The sequence below is a fragment of the Lepidochelys kempii genome, chromosome 1 (genome assembly GCF_965140285.1).
Source record: "Lepidochelys kempii isolate rLepKem1 chromosome 1, rLepKem1.hap1, whole genome shotgun sequence".
In the NCBI taxonomy this organism is placed as follows: Eukaryota; Metazoa; Chordata; order Testudines; family Cheloniidae; genus Lepidochelys; species Lepidochelys kempii.
This window is the reverse complement of record NC_136380.1, coordinates 102,132,958-102,154,061: the sequence shown is the minus strand read 5'-3', so window position 1 is coordinate 102,154,061 and position 21,104 is coordinate 102,132,958. Positions and strand designations below refer to the sequence as shown.

General features: G+C 41.7%; 1 protein-coding gene across 2 annotated transcripts in view; it reads right to left on the bottom strand.

Annotated features, from left to right (window-relative positions):
* The window catches only part of ITGBL1 (integrin subunit beta like 1), a 250,965-nt gene extending 233,059 nt beyond the window's left edge, over window positions 1–17,906 (bottom strand). For both annotated transcript variants that reach the window (XM_073349140.1, XM_073349157.1), the window contains exons 1-3: window positions 17,777–17,906; window positions 15,655–15,968; window positions 13,963–14,174 (exon numbers count right to left, since the gene is read on the bottom strand). In XM_073349140.1, the coding sequence (XP_073205241.1) occupies window positions 13,963–14,174; window positions 15,655–15,752 (310 nt within the window). In that variant the 5' untranslated portion in view covers window positions 15,753–15,968; window positions 17,777–17,906. The remainder of the gene's footprint in view (window positions 1–13,962; window positions 14,175–15,654; window positions 15,969–17,776) is intronic.
* Between the last annotated feature and the right edge of the window lie 3,198 nt (window positions 17,907–21,104).

Sequence of the window (21,104 nt, the reverse complement as noted above, 5' to 3'; positions counted from 1 at the left end):
TGGATTGCTACTAGTCAATGGGCAATCATTTTGCACTTGGAAAATCCACAGTGGAGGACATTGTCATGCAAGTGTCTAGGGCCATTAATCATTTAATCTATACAGGACTGTGACTCTCAGCAATGTGAAGGACATTGATGGATGTACAGCAATGGAGTTCCTGAACTGTGGTGGGGCAATAGACAGCATATACACCTTTATTTTGGCACCATCCCACTTTGCCACAGAGTACATCAATAAAAAGGGCTATTTTTCTATGCTTATGCAAGTGTTGGTGAATAACTGGGGACCCTTCACCATTATCAGTGTGAGTTGATCAAGGAAGATGGATGATGTGTACATCTTTAAGAACACAAGATTGTTCACAAAGCTGCAAGCAGGGACATTCTTTCCTGACCAGCGGATTACCATTGGCAATGTTGAAATTCCAGTAGTGATTCTGGGGACCCAACCTAATCCTTGATCCCCTGGCTTATGAAGCTATAGACCGGCCACCTTGACAGCCCCAAGGAAAAATTCAACTACCAGTTCAGCAGGTGCAGAATAATAGATGATTGTGCTTCTGCTGGACTGAAGGGATGTTTACTCACAAGATGGTCTCAGTGTGAAAAATATCCAAGTGGTTATAACTGCCTGTTGTGTTCTGCGTAATATCAGGAGGCAAAGAGGGGGAAGTTGCTGCCAGAGAGCAGAGGTGGAGCAGCTCTCTAGCAAGTTTAAGCAGCCAGACACAAGGGCCTTTAGAAGAGCTCAGGACAGAGCTATGTGGCTTAAGGAGGTCTTGAAAGACCACTTTAATAATCAGCCATGGTAACATGGTGTGTTGGATTGTGCTGTACCTGGGCCTGAAGTTTTGGGGGCTATTAGGAATTGTGTTGTGCTTGGAGTACATTTATGAATATCACACTGTCTTTTAATGCACCTATGAATAAGGCTAAGATTTAGTCATGGGTATTTTTAGTAAAAGTCATGGACAAAAATCCATGGATCATGACTTCTCCATAACTTTTACTATAAATACCCCTGACTAAAACTTAGCAGCTCCTGGGGCGCCACTTCTCTGGGGGACCCCTAGGGCCAACCGCTGGCCCCTGCTCTTGTGGTAGGGACTGACTGCCGCCCGCTGCTCCGAGGCCCTCCGGGCCCACTGCAGCTGCAGAAGTCATGGAGGTCCCGGAAAGCCACAGAATCAATTACTTCTGTGACAGAGTCACAGCCTTACCTATGAATTATGCATCAACAACCTTAACTCTGCATTTCCTGGTTTTCAGACGTTTTGAGTTTTGCTCAACTCACTGTTCTTGCAAGGGGACAACATACCACCCAGCAAACTTAACTCTGCATTAAAAGGGTTTTTTGCCATTTAATATATATTTGTATAGATACATAACTACACATATAGTAACAAATTAAACTAGATTTATTTTTATATTTATAATCAAGTCCATTGTCTATCTCTTATTATTCATTAGTTTGTTTAGTTTAATTTCCACTATTCCTAAACCATAGAATCTTAGAATATCAGGGTTGGAAGGGACCTCAGGAGCTCATCTAGTCCAACCCCCTGCTCAAACCAGGACCAATCCCCAACTAAATCATCCCAGCCAGGGCTTTGTCAAGCCTGACTGTAAAAACTTCAAAGGAAGGAGATTCCACCACCTCCCTGGGTAACCCATTCCAGTGCTTCACCACCCTCCTAGTGAAAAAGTTTTTACTAATATCCAACCTAAACCTCCCCCACTGTAACTTGAGACCATTACTCCTCATTCTGTCATCTACTACCACTGAGAACAGTCTAGATCCATCCTCTTTGGAACCCCCTTTCAGCTAGTTGAAAGCACCTATCAAATCCCCCCTCATTCTTCTCTTCTGCAGACTAAACAATCCCAGTTCCCTCAGCCTTTCCTTATAAGTCATGTGCTCCAGTCCCCTAATAATTTTTGTTGCCCTCCGCTGGATGCTTTCCAATTTTTTCATATCCTTCTTGTAGCGTGGGGCCCAAAACTGGACATATACTCCAGATGAGGCCTCACCAATGTCGAATAGAGGGGAACGATCACGTCCCTCGATCTGCTGGCAATGCCCCTACTTCCCAAAATGCCATTGGCCTTCTTGGCAACAAGGGCACACTGTTGACTCATATCCAGCTTTTCGTTCGCTGTAACCCCTAGGTCCTTCTCTGCAGAACTGCTGCCTAGCCATTCGGTCCCTAGTCTGTAGTGGTGCATTGGATTCTTCCATCCTAAGTGCAGGACTCTGCACTTGTCCTTCTTGAACCTCATCAGATTTCTTTTGGCCCAATCCTCTAATTTGTCTAGGTCCCTCTGTATCCTATCCCTACCCTCCAGCGTATCTACCTGGGGGAGGGATAGCTCAGTGGTTTGAGCATTGGCCTGCTAAACTCAGAGTTGTGAGGCCATTTAGGGATCCGGGGCAAAAATTGGGAATTGGTCCTGCTTTGAGCAGGGGGTTGGACTAGATGACCTCCTGAGGTCCCTTCCAACCCCGATATTCTATGATACCTCTCCTCCCAGTTTAGTGTCTTCTGCAAACTTGCTGAGGGTACAATCCACGTCATCCTCCAGATCATTAATGAAGATATTGAACAAAACCAGCCCCAGGGCCAACCCTTGGGGCACTCCGCTTGATACTGGCTGCCACTTAGACATGGAGCCTTGATCACTACCCATTGGGCCTGATGATCGAGTCAGCTTTCTATCCACCTTACAGTCCATTCATCCAGCCCATACTTCTTTAACTTGCTGGCAAGAATACTGTGGGAGACCGTGTCAAAAGCTTTGCTAAAGTCAAGAAACAATACATTCACTGCTTTCCCTTCATCCACAGAACCAGTAATCTCATCATAGAAGGCAATTAGATTAGTCAGGCATGACTTGCCCTTGGTGAATCCATGCTGACTGTTCCTGATCACTTTCCTCTCCTCTAAGTGCTCCTCTAAATCCTTAAATTCTGAATATAAGTACATGGATTTTTGTTCTTCTTGTAAACTGCTCACAATGAGGAGTTCTCATGTCATATTTCATAAATTTTATAATTTTAATTCGTGCATGTGGCTATACCAATACTTGCAGATGTTAAAGTCTATTATAAGCAACATAATTTAATTTGCTAATTCATCCTCAGAAAAGGTATTGAATTTATTCACTCTAGTCACAATGACTACAACTATAGAGAAAGAGACAAATCTACTGCTGGCATAAATGGGCACAATGCAACTACTAGATTCATAGATTCCAAGGTCAGAAGGAATCATTGTGATGATCTAGTCTGAACTTCCACATCACACAAGCCATAGAATGTCCCCAAAATTATTCCTAAAGCTTATATTTTTTAAAAAAATCCAATTGTGATTTAAATATTGTCAGTGATGGTGACTCCATCTCTCACCATTAAACATTTACACCTTATTTCCAGTCTGAATTTGTCTAGCTTCAACTTCCAGCCATTGATCATGTTATACCTTTCTCTGCTAGATTGAAGAGCCCATTATTAAATATTTGTTCTCTATGTAAGTACTTATACACTGTAATCAAATCACCCCTTAATTTCCTCTTTGTTAAGCTAAATAGATTGAACTCATTGAGTCTATCACTCTAAAACATGTTTTCTAATCCTTTAATCATTCTCGTGCCTCTTCTCTGAATGCACTCTATTTATCAACATCCTTCTTGAACTGTGGACTCCAGAACTGAACACAGTATTCCAGCAGCAGTTACAACAGTGCCAAATACAGAGGTAAAATAATCTCTCTGCTCCTACTAGAGATGCCCCCGTTTATGCACCCCAGGATCAGATTAGCTCTTTTGGCCACAGCATTACACTGGAAGCACCGATCCAGTTGTTATCCACTACAATCACCAAATCTTTTTCAGACTCAGTGCTACCCAGGAGAGAATCCTTGTCCTGTATGTATGGCCTACATTTTTTGTTCCTAGATGTATGAATTATATTTAGCAGTATTAAAAAACACATATTGTTTGCTTGAACCCAGTTTAGCAAGCAATCCAGATCACTCTGTATCAGTGATCTGCCCTCTTCATTACTTACCACTCCCCCACTTTGTGTGTCATGTGTAAACTTTATCAGTGATGATTTTATGTTTTCTTCCAGGTCGCTTATAAAAACATTAAATAGAACAGGGCCAAGAACCAATCACTGTGGGATCCCGTTCGAAACACACCTTCTCAGTGATGATTCCCCATTTACAATTACATTTTGAGACCTATCAGTTAGCCAGTTTTTAATCCATTTAATGTGTTAAATTTTATATCATACTAGTTTTTTAACAAAAATATCATGTGGTGCCTAGTGAAACTCCTTCGCGATGTTTAAGTATATCATATCAACACTATTACCTTTATCAACCAAACTTATAATCTTATTAAAAAATCAAGTTAATTTTACAGGATCTATTTTGCATTAACCCAGGTTGATTTTCTTTAAACACCTTGCCTTCCTTTAATTCTTTATTAATCAAGTCCCATATCAGCTGTTCCATTATTTTACCCCAGATCAATGTCAGGCTGACAGAGCTATAATTACCCAGGGCATCCCCATTTACCCTTTTAAAAATTAGCATAATATTAGCTTCCCCAGTGCTCCAAGACTTATTGAAAAGCAACATTAATGGTTGAGTGAGCTCCTCAGCCAGATCTTTTTAAACTCTTGAATGCAAGTTATCTGCACCTGTCTATTTTAACTCCATTGATTTTCAGTGAAGCAGCAACTGCTCTTGCCAGTGGCTAATTTGGCTTAACACTTCAGAGGTGCCATTTCAGATTTTGGTAGGGGAGCGCAACTTTCACTGTGATTCCGTGGGCTATTTAGGTACCTGAAAACTCTAGGTTTTTTGCAGATAGTAACTTAGAAATTAGCTGACAGGAGCACTGTATCTAATTCCTATATAAAGAAAGAAAACTATATATACAGACACCAATTAAAGCCAGGAGATAATACAGCAAGATATTCCCAATCCTGAGCCTTGAGGTGGAGTCAGAACTGTTTGGCTGTGTCCTGCCATTAAACTATTAATACCCTTGTTCAGCTCAGTTGGTGGAGGGGAGGAGCCTGTGCTTTGGGAATGGAAGGAGTCCATTTCAATCCCCATAGCCAAGATAAAATCCTATATGAGGCAGGGGTGCTGCAGTCACTGAAAAGCCTGTTACTCTCGGGGGAGAATTCTGGATTTGGGAACGACAGGTCCCCAGATCCCATATCAGACAAGCCCAAGCAAAGACTGTGGAAGGTACGGGGTGGAAGCATTTGGTGCACAGAGATTTTTTACGCTGATGTCAGAAGTAACATCTGAACAGCTGGTTCTGAGGGCAAGCTATGTCTATCTAGGCAAGTGTGTGATGAACAGGCTGGTGTGTATTTGCACCATGTACCTCTTGTGGTTTCCCTGGCGGTCATGGGCCCTAACAGGTAGCAGAGATTCTCTGTTAGCTCAGGCATCAGGTTCCTGTGCTTTGGTGCAGGCTACAGGCACCCACCGTAGCTGTGAAGCTCTCCAAGGTGGTTGTGTGCAGCACAGTGACACATGGCGGTTCCCACAGGCTGTGGGACTGTCACAACAGAGTAGTACCTCCCTGTGTTACTCCTGCACCATCCCAGGGCCCAGTGAGCTGTTCAATGCCGTGAAAGGGTTGTTAGAGAATAGAACAGGGTCAAATAAAAGCTGGCCACTGTAATCTGAAATCTGAAATCCATTTGAGAGTGACAGGGCCATTATTTCACCAGACCCCTCAGCTGGAATTCTAGCCTGGGACTCCCCAGTTCCATGGAGCTGAGCACAATGAGTGCCAGATCCATATAGCACCTAGCACATTTGGCCCAACTTGTGCATCCCTTACCATCCTAGCAGCTGTGCTGATGCTCATGTTTCCCTTCTCCCCTAACTGCTGCATGCCCCTCCTGCACCCTTGCACTCCCCCAACCCGCCCTGTGCCCCTTCTCCCCGAAGCCCTACATTCCCTCATGGCCCTAGCCCCCTGCACCTCCTCCTTGTGCCCCCTCCCCACAGGCACTCAGAGCAGCCGGTATCCAACCTCCAGCAGCTGCACATAGCTTACTGGGAACCAGCCACGCAGCCATTTTCCTTCTGCCTTTCCCACCAGCCGCCGTCCACACCTGCAGCACTGTGATCAGCTCTCCCTCTGCAAAGCACAGCCCCTGCTGGTGCCACTCCCTGGCGAATGGGTACAGGATCTGGCAGCACGAGCCTGACATGCTGTGCCATGGAGCTAGCCCATAGGGGCGTCATTTAAGGAGGGTGGGGGGTTGTGTGTTAAACCTACCAAAATCTGAAATGGCACCCCTGCTCTGCTGTGGTATGAAACTCAGGGGGCCGGGTGCCCCCCTGCCCTCCTTAAATGGCACCCCTGCAGCACTCATGATAATTTCATTTACACCTACTGAACAGCACTCCAGTATAGAAAAAAATAAGTTATTACATTCATTTTTCTGTTTACACATGACTAAATTTGGTTCTTATTTATACTGATGTAAATTCAGACAATAGATTTTAAGTAATGGTAGCGTAATATTCCATGTGATAAGAAATTTTGCTGCCTCATGATTCACTGGACACAACTTCTGTGATCTATTTTATTGCATTATCTACAGTGTTTCCACTGTAGTTGGCCATAAGAATTCATGCTTATTTAAACTTTGTGATCTTCATTAATCACAGACATACATATTAACTAAATGTCTTCACTCATTATGAACAAAATCTCATTCAATTTGAGATTTCTGTGTGCTACAATACTACTGAAAAAATAGGAATCTAATCGATCCTCTGCAGAAATTAAGGCTATGCCATTTGGTCTTTTCACATAACACAGATTTAATGTGTTCTTGTAAGAAAGCACTGAGCTCATATGATACATGAAGCCAAAACTGTTGCCATTTATTTGCATGTATCACCATAACTACAAACGTTTTGCCTAATATATCTTGACAGCATGTACTGTACATGTGACAGTGGCTTGTGCTAACCAGAAACTTCCTTTCAGTATAGAAAAGTTGGATTCTATTACATAGACTAGTAAAAAGACTGACCACAAAGAGAGAGTGACTATGATGTGAACAGTTAACTACAAGTGGATAGTAGAGGAAGAATCTAGATGAGGCTCTGAAGCGGCAATAAGAAGGTCAGTGCCACTTTAGATCTGTATATGTGTCTTCCTAGTTCCATGAATCCTTTTGTGTTTAACTGCAATACAGGATGCAAGATATGTACGAAGAGATTTTGCTTTAGCTGTTTTGAAATACCTTGCAGCACCTTGCAGAAAAATCTTGGAAGGGGGTTAAAAATGCTATAAAATTCACTTCCCCCAAATTGAAATAATTAGAGTGGTAACAGTATCAGGACCCTTTGGGCTGCATAAAATAGTAATTAGTTTTAAGATAAAGGCTTTAATTAAGTAGAAATTAATGATAGTTTAAATTTAGAAAATCCAACATGGCCAATCAAAATGGTGGATATAGGTAGAGGATAGTGGAAGATTTCATTTCTGAGAGACACAGTGTGAAGTAGTAGGAAATTCAATTTCCTGTGAGATAGTAGGAACTTCCACTTCCTGTGGGGAATGACTCAGCAAAAAACCCTACCATCCAAGATGGCATGGGGCAGAGCTTAAAGATGATATCATAAAAGGATGATAGGTCATATGTAGGTACATGTGACTAGGAGGGGCTTAAAGCTAACCTCACAAGGGAAGGGCTCGAGGAGGAGCTAGAAAGTTGAAAGCTGATTGGCTGAAAGGATCGAACCTCGAGAGTGCACACAGCATATAAGGGCAGCCCCCATTAGGCTGAACTTGTAGTGGGTTTGGGGTTCCTAAGAAGAACAGAGCTACAAGACACCTGAGAAGAAGAATCAAACATCTTTAAACAGCTGCCTAAGAAGCATCTACCAAGCAGCAGCAGCAGAACCCTGAGGTTGCCCTGGTAATGGCTATCATAGCAACCCAGGCAATGGAGAAGACGGCAGCCTTTGGACAGCACGGGCTTCCATCTCTGTCACCAGAGGGCAGCTTTCTCCTTAGTAGCAGTCATTGCTCTCAAACACCAAACAAGCAGCAGTAAATCTTGACAGAACAGAAGGACCATACCAACGATACAGAGGGATTTAAGAATGGTAGAAGTAAGTGTAGTCTTTGATTTACTATTGAGGAATGTATGGGTTTTGCTTGTAAATAAAGCCAGATGTTAGTGGTTTGAATGAGATCTCCCGTGCCCATTTTGTGACTGCCCGAGCTCTGCCCTCACAGGATGTTAGTGTAAATATTAATGTGGGTAATTGATGTTAGGTATTAACGTATTAAATATTAAATGTTAAGTATTAATGTTAAGCAATTGTTTTAAATTGTGAATGTGCTCATATGTGTATATAGAAGCCTCACTTATTACAATCGTATTGTAATCAATTGTATCACTAGAACTAAAAGCCTTTGTATATGCGGGATCTCTATATGCATGTTACATTGAAACTATTGTATTTTTTTATATGTGATAAGTTATTCTATGTAGTCTGTGCCTTTTATTTTGCGGTGCTGTTTTACTGCATGTAGTTCTATTGTATTTTCTTATGTTTCATGCATTCTTTTTTCCTTTACTAAATCTCCTGTAACTTTTTATCTCTTTTAAATAAATATTATTTCTGTTTTTGAAGAATTTCTGCGTGTGTGTCTATCCTTGATCGGAAGGCTGTATCCGTGTCCTTTCAGGAGTTAGCAAGACTAGCTTGCTTTGCGGAGCCCTCTGCAGGTCACAGACAAGCACCCTGGCGATACTCTGGCAAATTCCTTTAGGGCGGACCACAACCTTGATTACCCTTTTTTGTTAAATTAGACAATTTGATAGGTAATGTAATTGGCACCTACATCTTAGGGTAACAGTCATAAACACAGTTAGTGTTTTAGCACCACATGGAAATAATCTTAAACTTGTAAAATTCTTGCTAGGAAGCAGAGACTCCTTTCAGTATCTATGTTTCCAATGTAAAATTCCTACTTCCATGAAATCCCTTCCCTTTACACTGAACAGTGGTTCTCCTTTGAAAGGTACACGCACAATTCTTCTACATATTGTAGGTCAAGTCCCCTCACTCATTGGTAGCTGTCAACTGCCATGACAGAAGTTTCTGCCTTTGCTGAGGAGACAGGCAGGCAACTAAGAAGGCCTCTACCTCACATCTCCAAAAATCCTTATTTTCTAGCAGTCAAACCCTTTGCTTTTTAATTCAGCCTTTTGCTATTTAATTCTCTTATCCCATCCCTTCCCACAGTGCAAAGCGCACTCCCTCAGCCAAGGAGCCTCTCAGGTCAGGTGCACAAGACAGAAGACACAGGAACATCACTAATGTTGCAAGCGCAGTTGCAACTTCAATGCTGCAACACAACTCCTACCTCTTCTGCCCCACCTTGGTGTAGCTGGTGTGAGAGGAGCCAACTGAAGAGGCCAGGCTTTCCAAGTAGCCCAGAACAGAGAAGCATCTCTGAAACTGCAGCTGGTCTGCCACACAGTCAAATACAAGACCAATAAAAGAGGCAGGCCTCACTGGCAGCAAGAAGTACAGGGAACAAGAGCAACTATGGCATCACTATACTCTCTCTAAGAAGCACAAAAAGGCCATAAAAGAGAGAATAATGGAACAGAGCCCCTTGCTGCTTCTCGTCTGCACTACATCCCATGCTCAGTTCCTCAGGCAATTCCCTTTTCTGTTTACAATGACAAGGTGATCATACAGATGTGGAGAGTCCTAGGCAAGCAAATTGGAATCTCCTCTGCCCCTCAGTCTCTCTTTCCCTTAGGAGAGCAGCTTGGATCTGGTTAGGGTCACACCTAAGGCTCCTTCCAGCAATAATTTTGTGAAAGAAGCAAAGGAACCCTGAAACAGACATGCAAAAGGGGTACTACAATAGTTTATTTCCTCTGTATCTCACCTCAGAGAATTCCTCTGAAAGGGACATTCGGCCCTCCTGAGGACTCAAGGGAAAAAAATCCAACAGGGGTGCAGTAAGCACACAGTTGATTCCAATTTCATCTCCTCCTTGTACATCATTCATGACAGTCCTTTCATCTACTACCCTTCAAGGACCTGCTAACACAATGTCCACTCAAGGGAGGAAATTGAACACCTAAACTTCACAGTATGAATGCTGAACAAAGCCAGTTGAGAAGAACTGGCTCTTTTTTTCAGTCTTCTCATAGTTAGGAAACAACTCATATCCAAAACATTTCATTTACATGGAGTCATTTCATAGGCTGGGCACAAACAGAAGCACTAACCACAAGGCAATCTACGCCTTTTCCATTCTGCAGTTCCTTTAGGGCAGCCTGTCTATGGCCTTTATGGACCACATCCTGGAGGCACATGTGGTAATTCAATCATCTGCTCTCAGACAGGAGAGGACTGTTGTCAGTTCACCCGCATATAGCCAGATTTCTCAAAGTAGCTGAGAAAAAACAAACTTCCCAAAAGTATTCAAGTGTCTAATTTGAAACCTTAGTCTATCACAGGGATTGGCAACCTTTGGCATGCGGCCTGTTAGGGAAATCCGCTGGCAGGCTGGGACGATTTGTTTACCTGCAGAGTCTGCAGCTCCCACTGGCTGCGGTTCGCCGTTCCAGGCCAATGGAGGCTGCAGGAAGCAGCGAGGGCCAAGGGATGTGGTGGCTGCCACTTCCCGCAGCCCCCATTGGCCTGGAATGGTGATCCGCAGCCCGTGGGAGCTGCGATCGGCCGAACCTGCGGACGCTGCAGGTAAACAAGCCATTCCGGCCTGCCAGCAGATTTCCCTGATGGGCCACATGCCAAAGGTTGCCGATCCCTGGTCTATCACTTCAAGATTCATATTCCATTCCTTTGAAGCACCGAGGAGTTCAGTGCACCTCCTCTTTCTATTATGGTACTTTTTAAAAATCCATCACTTCCTCAAAGAGAGCTTCCTCAAAGCTGTGGCAGTCAATCTTCAATCATTTTTAAAAACAAAATTATCCTCCGAATGAGATCCTGAGAAACAAATGAGTGTCTGTCAGAGTCACAACACTGTGTTTCCATCATTTGGCCCAAATGCAGAAACTATGACATATCCAGAGAGACCTTAACTTTTATAGGAAGAGGACAGAACAGACGAAGTACACTTGAGAGTATTTATCATCTTTGGTTCAAGGTTGGTATAGATCTATTTGAATTAAGCCGGAAAGAGTACCTCTATTAGTATGCATTAGTTTCTGGTTATTGGTTTTGATTCATACTATGTTTCATTTACATTTGATTATTTTTAAAGAAGATGTAACAGTAGCTTTTGGAGTGAGTATATACTGACACCTGCCAAGTGACAGGGCTATACACTTATACAACCTTGCCCCATGTCATGTGACTTGGACTGGAAATAAAGACCATGTGTGCATCACATCTTTATTAAAACCCACACAAAAAGTTAACTGGATAAAAATGCAGTGTAGTCGAGTGGACTGAGAACATTACTGGAAACCCAGAGATCCAGAATTATAATCAAGGCTCTGCCATTGACTTGCTGTTTGGCATTGAGCAAATCTTTCATGCATGCTTTTCAGAAGTTCTGAGCACCCTAAACTCCAGATGAAGTCAGCGGGAGCTGTAGGTGCTCAGCAGCTCTGAAGATGAGGCCCTTCACCTTTCTTGTCCTATCTATACTGCAATTAAGGCAGAGGACTGCGATTAAATAGTTTCATATCTCAGTTCTCACAGCTCAGACTAGAAAAGGCCACTGTCAGGTCTTCTGATGATTAATGAATTAAAGTTTGAACATGTAAAGTGCTACGTAAGTGCTAAATATTATTTTTATTATTAGAAGTATCTCAGTCTCAGTTCTCCCCTTCCAACTAAACCACTAATGAAGCTCTCAGCTACTTGATGGTGGCATTAGAAGGTGGGGGGCAAAGGGGAAGCCAACAGTAATAAAATTTTAGAGCAGTTGGATTTGGAATGAAATCTTAAAATATGAGTAACTTTCACTTTCATTCCAAATGACCACCCTACTTCTACATTTAGTGATGTTGCAATACCAAGCTGCAGCTTTTTAAACATAAAGATGCATCAGAAGATCTAGATTGGAGAGAACAAACCACGTAATAAATGTACCTGTGCTCCCCTAAATTACTTGCATAACTAATCTTGCACTGCTGAGCAGGGTGCATATTAAGCACATTCTCCATGAAACTTGTGTCTCAGGTGCCAAGTACAAATATTTTTCTTATAACACCACTCTTGATCTTTTCATGTTATTATTGGACTTCTTATTCTTAACTACGCTGTTGCTCAAATAAGTTTTTTTTTCCTATAAAATTTGCCAAACCCACTGCTGGAATGCATTTGTATTATCATGTTACTAACAGAATTCCTGCAACATTCCCACTGACCTAATTGTGGATTTTGGCCTGAAAAGATGACACGTTTATGCAAAGCTGCTTAAGATGTTTAGGCAGGGACACTTGAAATGTATTTCCCTTGTGGCTCCTCTTTCATCAAGGTGCATCATCAGGGTGCATCCCCTTAGGAATATGAGGAGATAACATTCATTCCTTCTCTTCTTTTCTCACATCCTATTCTGCAGCTGCTAAAAAATTCCCCGATCTGATGAAAACAGTTCAGAAACTTAAACTAAGACAGCTGGAAAGATGCAAAAGTGACAAAGTTAGATGCAAACCATTTGAGCATGTTCCTATGATCACGAGCCCACATTATGTGTCAGAAATGTATATGCATGTGTCTCCCATTGAAGTCAATGGAATTAATGTGCATGTATCTAAAAGCAGAATTTGCCTATGCTGCCTTAGTTCATATTTTGTAAAGTCACTTGTATACTTAGAGAGACATACAGATGGTTAATAATAAAAGCAGGTGCATTTTTAGGGTACACAGCCATGGTGTAACTCTTATGGTGGTCTTTCCCCAACTACAAAGTTGCTGTTCTGTATCCACTGGAGGGTGAAAGCAAGCAGAACTAACAAGTGAAGCAGTGCTCATAACTAATTTACAGCCCTAGGTAAAGGCAGGGCTGCCCAGGGAGGCAACAAAAGGGGCAGTTTGCCCAGGGCCCCTGTTTGAGAGGGTCCCCAAACCGAATGTGGTTGTGACAGGATCACAGAGCCACTCAGGTGTGGCCTGGCTGCCTCTTGGTCAGGAGGGGCAGCCGGGGCAAACCTAAGTGGTGCTGTGATCCTATGCACCAGGTGGAAACACCCAGAGTGGCGAGCCAGGCTCAGCCCATTAGGACAGGACCCGCTGCTGTAGAGTAAGTGCAGGGTATGCTCACTCTCCAACCACCCTGCCCCTTCCTGTTTCTGTACACTTGGTTTTTTGGTACAGTGAAGGGAGGGCACAGTTTCAGATTTTGCCTCGGGCTGCCAAAAACCTCTGTGCGGCCCTGGGAAAGTTTCCATGGGGGCTCAAATTGTGTTCTCCTTCCTCACATAAGTAGTTCCAATGAAAGTAACAGAGCTACTCACATGTGTAACACAAGCAGGATCTGCTCATTTATCTGACTCAAAATGGATTTGCAATGCCTCCACCATGAGGAACCTCCTATGGGCTTGTCTAGGCTACAGGTACAACCAGTCAAGGGGATCCAGTTATAACATACATAATTTGTGGGAGACATGATCCCTTAACTGTGTTCCCAAGCCCCACTAAAAGCTTTGATGTGTCAGCGAACAGACAAAAGCCATGGCCAGGAACACATTTACAGTCCTGTCTACACTCTAAAAATGGAACTGTGCTATGTCCCCTAACATACCAGTAGTTGTAGTGTACAGAGTTGCCACTGGTATGAGAAGCTATCAGCCTGCCTACGGGCAAAGATGTGCATAGAGATGCCAGGAGCATGCCAGCTAATGGGCAGCAGCCTCATCACACTGGGGAAGCCTCCCGGAATACTGTGGCTTCCTTACCTGCACAAGTCTCGCCATCATAAGTCTCACACACCCACTCGTGGCATTCGCACAGTGGACCGTAGTATTTGCCTGGCTCAGTCACTTGGCAGATGCAGACACCGCAGTCACAGTGGCCTCTGCCACTGCACAACTTTCCCCCTGGGACATGACACCTGCGTTCCGATTCAGCACGGGACAGTCTACATGAGGAGACACTGCGGGAGCCACTCCTGCAGAGGACAACAAAGACAACGAGCTGCAGACAAAGTCAGGTGCTCCTACATAGAGTGGATGAGATCAGAGTTGGGACAGAGATCCTTACTGTTGCAGTGGATTTACCCATTACTTTAAAACTCTTTTATTTTTGTATTACCTGCGGTTTTACAGCCATTTATTTAGCATATAATAGCAGCACAGAGGCTAATAATTCAAAGCACCATGATTTTTGCCCTTTGAGAGCCTGGGGATCAACAGCTGGGTTATTATTAATCCAGTGTGTCACCCACTGGGACATATTACATTGAATTTTAATTATTTTGCAAAAGGCTGGGAACCCCTTTGCAAACTTACATTGGGATCACACATTTGTGATAGATTTGGTAGATATACCCGGTTAAATGATGGATTACATTTGGATTTGGATTATTCTGGTGGATTTGAGATATTAAAACTGGAGGGCATGAAGCCAAAAAATAGTAGGATACAGATGCCAAATTAAGGTTTTTGACGCTTCCTTGTACCAGGATATGTTGGGTCCAGATTTGTTTAATTTATTTATTTAAATAACTGAAGTAAAAGTTGTTCTTTAATTGAATGGTACAATTTATGGGTTAATGGCTCAAATTTGGCAAGATCCAGCAGGAGCCAGATGTCAAATCTGAATTTTTGCTGCTCTGTCATACTGGAGTGCGTCAGGGTCTGGATTTTTAAGATGCATCGGGGTATCTAAACATGTTGCCTGTGGTGGCATTAGGATTTTGGGGTAGAGGGTTGGGATAAAAGCCTATCCAGACCCAGGTGTGAGATATAAGCATGGGCAGCACCATTAGACCAGGATGATTTGGAGGTCCAGATTTATTGGTGCAGTAATAGCATCTGCACTTGTCCTCAGGCATTAGAATTTATGTGCATTGAGGCCAAAATTTTGCTGAATCCAGCAGGAGCTAGGTTCTAGATCTGGTGGGTAGGTTGTGTGCTGTTGGTGGGTCAGTTTTGGGGGGATTTGTGCCATTGCTCCAGGATGTAACCAGATCCAGGATGTTTGGTGCACTAGGAGTGGCTGGATTTACTGTCTATTTAGCCTGTTGAATTTGGAGAGTTGGGTACAAAAATCATCAGGATCCAGCAGAAGCTATCTTTTAGCTTTTCCCCATAGATACCTGTTTTAAGTTTTGCATGTATAATGAAAGATACTTTTCTACATAAACTATGTGATCCAATGTAGTTTATACTATACACATTTGTGATCCTAACTACAATATAGTGCACACATAACTTTGCATTAGATATATACGCAATGTGTGTGGGTATTATACATTATGTGACTAATTTTCAACAGATAATAGCAACAGGTTGAAAATACTCCATCCTTGCCTGTATGGTATACACAAGATTTTAGATTTTTGTTGCTTGTTGCAACTTGTTACCAGTTAAAGTCCAGCCTATAAAGCAACTGCTAAATAAACCCATTAATCTAAAAGACAAACTTACCGCAGGGCCAGGGAGAAAGTTTGAAGACTTGCAGGCAGCAGAGTTAGAAGCGAAGCAGCCAGCAGCAGCACCAACTTGAGGAACCCCTGTGCACACATGTTTAGATTGCAGGCAGTGACTGAGGAAGTTTGATGTTCTCTACGAGAGTCCCATGGACAGACAGACCCACTGGGCTTGCAAAACCCCAAGCTGGCCAAAACCGGCTTCAACACTGCTTCCCCCGGTGCAGCAAGTGCCTTTGATTAGCTGCCTGGAAGCTGGATTTGGGCAGCACTCTGGGAGGAAGATTGGTGCCAAACCCCAATGCTCACAGTCTAGGCAGGAAATTAATTAGAAACAGTTGTACAGCCAGATGTTTTATTTTGACATAAAAAGTGTCCTGTTCACAGATTGAACAAACTGTCTCAGTCTTGAAATACAAGCACTATAAATATTTGAGGAAAGTGTATTTGAGTTAACTTTGATTAATAGATGTTTGAGATAATCTTAGTAATGTGATTGGGGAAATGTACATTTGTCAGTTTTGGCAGACGACATTAACAATACTTTCCAACTGTATTTGAGTGTATTGCCAGCAGTCAGGTAAATGCTTTACACTTTTAGCATGAACTAAAATTATGTGGGTACATTTTTCCCCTTGGTTCTCAAACATTACATGCTATAAACTTTACAGTGTGACATTCAGGGCTGTCAAGCTATGACAGTTTGAGTGACTGCAATTTCAAAAATATCAGTTAGCTTTTAAAATGCCTCATTAAAACACTCAGCTCAGGCTTTCACCCCAAGAGTTAGATATTTGGAAATACCATAAAATTAATCCAAAATGAGGGAGTCTGCCTCCAAATGAGTGTGACTTGGCAGGACTGGCCATAACATTTCTTTATACTTCATAGAAGTTTTAACAGTTTTTGATCCCTCTGATTGTCCTGGAGAATCACAAATTGCCCAACACATTCCTGAGCCTGAATGGTATTAGAAAAACTTAAAACTTACACCACAGAAGAAAATTCATTAGTAGAATATGGGTGTTGTAGTAGATGTTCTTTCTTCCCCCAATAATACAATTCCATTTTTTGAACCAAGAAGTCATGCTATTGACATTAAAAGCTTTTATTGATTTGAGTTCCTAGTTTGTGGACCAAGGTTTTCAACAACTCTTTCTAACTGAAGATTTTTTTTTAAAGAAAACTGCAGCTGTACAGTACAGACAGTATACAGTGTGATTATTCCTAAAAAATGAAAGAAAAACAATCCAAACTTTTGCCATTCATGCTGATGAATACTTTTACCAATCTATGCAATGTGTTGAAAACCTCTCCTGCATAATAGTCAACAATCACCCTCTGATCTCCTTATATCCATAAAAATTATAAAGAATCAGTACCTATTGGAAACAATACTTGTTTCCCCTACTTCCTCAAAATAATTTTTCTACCAGGGAACCCCAGACTGACTGCTTAAACTTATTTTGTAGGTTTGCTATTGTAATTTATGTTACCTTTTTTAAAAATAATTATGAAACGAAAGGACACATATCGACATGAAACAATATAGATATGACACTCACTTGTAGAAATGCGTTACATAATTGTACATGTTTAGCTTATGTTAAGGAATAAGTTTTAACACATTATTACTTCATTTTACAGCATTATATGTTGAAATTGACTGTCTACTGATGGTAATATGGATCCTGATCCTGCAATGAGATCCCAGGTTTGTGCAGATCTCACTGAAAGACTGAGAACATGATCTTTATGACCAAATCCTGCAAGCAGTTATACTTGTGTTAACCTTGCTCACTTGATGAGCCTGTTCATGGGTAAAAAGTTAAGTACTGATTGCAGGATCAGGGCCTTTAAAAATAGACAGAGACCTCTATTTTGAATCCCATCCTTAATGCAGAACTAAGTGCTATATTTCTTCAATAGTTTTTAAAAGTTAATTTGTAGTTTTGGAGAAAAACAAAAGCAACAAGTTTGAAAGGGGAAAAAATTACAAGAACATTGTAGTTGTCAAAATACAACTGTTAGAAACCCAGGAAATTCAGAGTTCAGGTAAAATGAATAGGAAACATTACATTTGAAATGATGGACATTCCATCGTTTGGCACTTAACTTACCTTGAGCTCTCCCACTAAATTTTGTGTGTTTGTGTGTGTGTGTGTGTCCAATAGCTTCATGCAGTCTGCAACCTTTGGCTTGGTGGGTGTGTGCGTCCAAGTGTGTGCGTGCATGTGTGTGTCCAAGAGCTTCATGTAGTCTGTAATCTATGGCTTATATCTGGGAAAAAATACTGTCCTGATACAGTGACCATACCACTCCCACTTTTTTTTTAATCTTCCCCCATTCTCCTCACATAAATTAGTGTGCAGTCTTTGACTCCGGACATTTTAAATTTGGAGAAGACACTGTAGTTATACAGCATGAGGGTGGAGTATCAAGAATGTGCATACACCCTAGAGCACTGGCTTTATAATTGTTTTCATATGTACGTATCTCTGATTCCAAATGTGATGCTTCATTGCTGCTCTTTAGCCTTTGCTCTTTTCATATAAATGCTATGATCTGAGCCTGAGAGGTTTGTGGACACAGATACACTAGATCTGTGTTAAATGGCACACGGTGTCTTAAAGAATGTAGAACAACTGGGCCAGATTCTCATTTACCTTAAAGCCTACTCTGCATTACAAGTGCAGACAACTCCTAAGTCCTGGGTTTAGGTGCCTCAGATCCATTTTTAGGCTCCACTGTGAGCTACAAAGCTGAATGCTATAAGCACCTGAACTCAAGTTTTCAAGGTAAAACCTCCCTCAGTATCTAAGTTTCTGTCTCTGGGCACGCCCACTGCTGCCTCACTCTGAGTCCATATGCCAGTCTCCCACCTAAGACCCAGAGTGATTCACAAAGAAGGGGAAGACAGGTTTCAGAGTAGCAGTCATGTTAGTCTGTATTCGCAAAAAGAAAAGGAGTACTTGTGGCACCTTAGAGACTAACAAATTTATTTGAGCATAAGCTTTCGTGAGCTACAGTTCACTTCATCGGATGCATTCAGTGGAAAATACAGGGGGAGGTTTATATACATAGAGAAAATGAAACAATGGGTGTTACTATACACACTGTAACGAGAGTAATCACTTAAGATGAGCTATTACCAGCAGGACAGCGGGGTGGGGAGGGGGAACCTTTTGTAGTGATAATCAAGGTGGGCCATTTCCAGCAGTTGACAAGAAAGTCTGAGGAACAGTGGGGGGTGGGGGGAGGAATAAACATGGGGAAATAGTTTTACTTTGTGCAATGACCCATCCACTCCCAGTCTTTATTCAAGCCTAAGTTACTTATATCCAGTTTGCAAATTAATTCCAATTCAGCAGTCTCTCGTTGGAGTCTGTTTTTGAAGTTTTTTTGTTGAAGAATTGCCACGTTTAGGGCTGTAATCGAGTGACCAAAGAGATTGAAGTGTTCTCCGACTGGTTTTTGAATGTTATAATTCTTGCCCCTCTGACATGTACATTGGCCAAACTGGACACTCTCTATGTAAAAGAATAAATGGACACAAATCAGACGTCCAGAACTATAACATTCAAAAACCAGTCAGAGATTTTCTAACGGATTAAGTCCCTTTGTGGTTCAGGGCCTAGGCCCAAATCCTATGAATACTTACACATATACTTAATTTTATGCACTGAGAGTAATACCACTGAAGTCAACAGTATTACTTGCAGTGTGGAAAATTAAGCACAGGAGCAGGGCCTAAGGACTAGATTCACTAACACCTAACTCCTACGTGCCCTGCCTCCCTATGAAATTTTCAGTCCTGAGTTAGGTTCCCAGGAACCCCATGTATTGCATAGTCAGAGGTGACTAAGAAAGGGATCCTCATAAGCCAGCAAATAGCTGCTTAAGCTACTCAGGAGTGAAATGCAGAAGAAAGGACAGGGCTTATAGGTCACAAACACAAAGAGACTTAGGGACCAGGGCATTCACCTGGGAGCTGGGAGACCTGTTTTCAGATCCCTGCTCTATCTAATTTGGAGCGGAGACTTTAATGCTGGTCTCCTATCTCAGAGGTGAATGATCTCACCACCAAGCTATTGGGTATTCTGGACTGGGGAAAATCTCTGTCTGACCCTGTTGAAGCTCTTCCATTGAGTATAAATAATAATGTAGTCATTATGCTAGAGCGAGCGAGCAAGCAAGAAGCAGTGAGAGATTGATTCTATAGCCCAATGCTTATAGCACTCAGCTGGGCTGTGGGAAAATAAGGTTGAAGTCTCTGCTCCCAGAAATATTTTAAAAGGTACTTAGATACTTAAGACCCTGTGTGAATCTAGCTCTGTGGTCCAGCTCTTCAAAGATAAATGAAAGTTAGGAGCCTAAATACCTTGGAGGATCTGGGCCTAAGTGACTATGCCAGCTGCAAAGCAGAAGAGAATTAGGACATAATCTTGTAAACTTTTTGGGGGCAAGGAGTGTCTGTTATTATTTGTCCGTATAGCACAATACAACCCCAAAAATAGCACAACCACAATACCGCCCCAAAACTGGTTGGAACCTCTGGGTAATGTAAAAAATAATACTAATAACTAGGGCTGTTGATTAATCACAGTTAACTCATGCAATTAGCTCAAAAACATTAATCGCGAATTAAAACATTAATTGTGATTAATTGCCATTTTACTCACACTGTTAAACAATAGAATACCAACTGAAATTTATTAAATAGTTTTGGATGTTTTTCTACATTTTAAAATATATTGATTTCAATTACAACACAGACTACAAAGTGTACAGTGCTCACTTTATATAATTATTTTTGATTATAAATATCTGCACTCTAAAAATGATAAACAAAAGAAATAGTATGTTTCAAATCACCTCACACAAGTACTGTAGTGTAATCCCTTTATCATGAAAGTGCAATTTACAAACAGATTTTTTTTGTTACATAACTGCACTCAAAAACAAAACAATGTAAAACTTTAGAACCTACAAATCCACTTAGTCCTACTTCTTGTTCAGCCAATCACTCAGAAAAAATAGTCTGTTTACATTTATGGGAGATAATGCTGCTCATTTATTATTTACAATGTCACTTGAAAGTGAGAACAGGCTTCCATTGCACTTTTGTTGCTGGCATTGCAAGGTATTTACATGCCAGATATGCTAAACATTCATGCTTCGGCCACCATTCCAGAGGATGTGCTTCTGTACTGATGATGCTCATTAAAAAAAATGTGTTAATTAAATTTGTGACTGAACTTCTTGGGGGAGAATTGCATATCTCCTGCTGTTTTACCCACATTACTATATTGCCATGTTTTAGCAGTCTTGGATGATGACCCAGCACATGTACGTTTTAACAACACTTTCACTGCAGATTTGACAAAACACAAAGAAGGTAACAATGTGAGATTTCTAGAGATAGCTACAGCACTCGACCCAACGTTT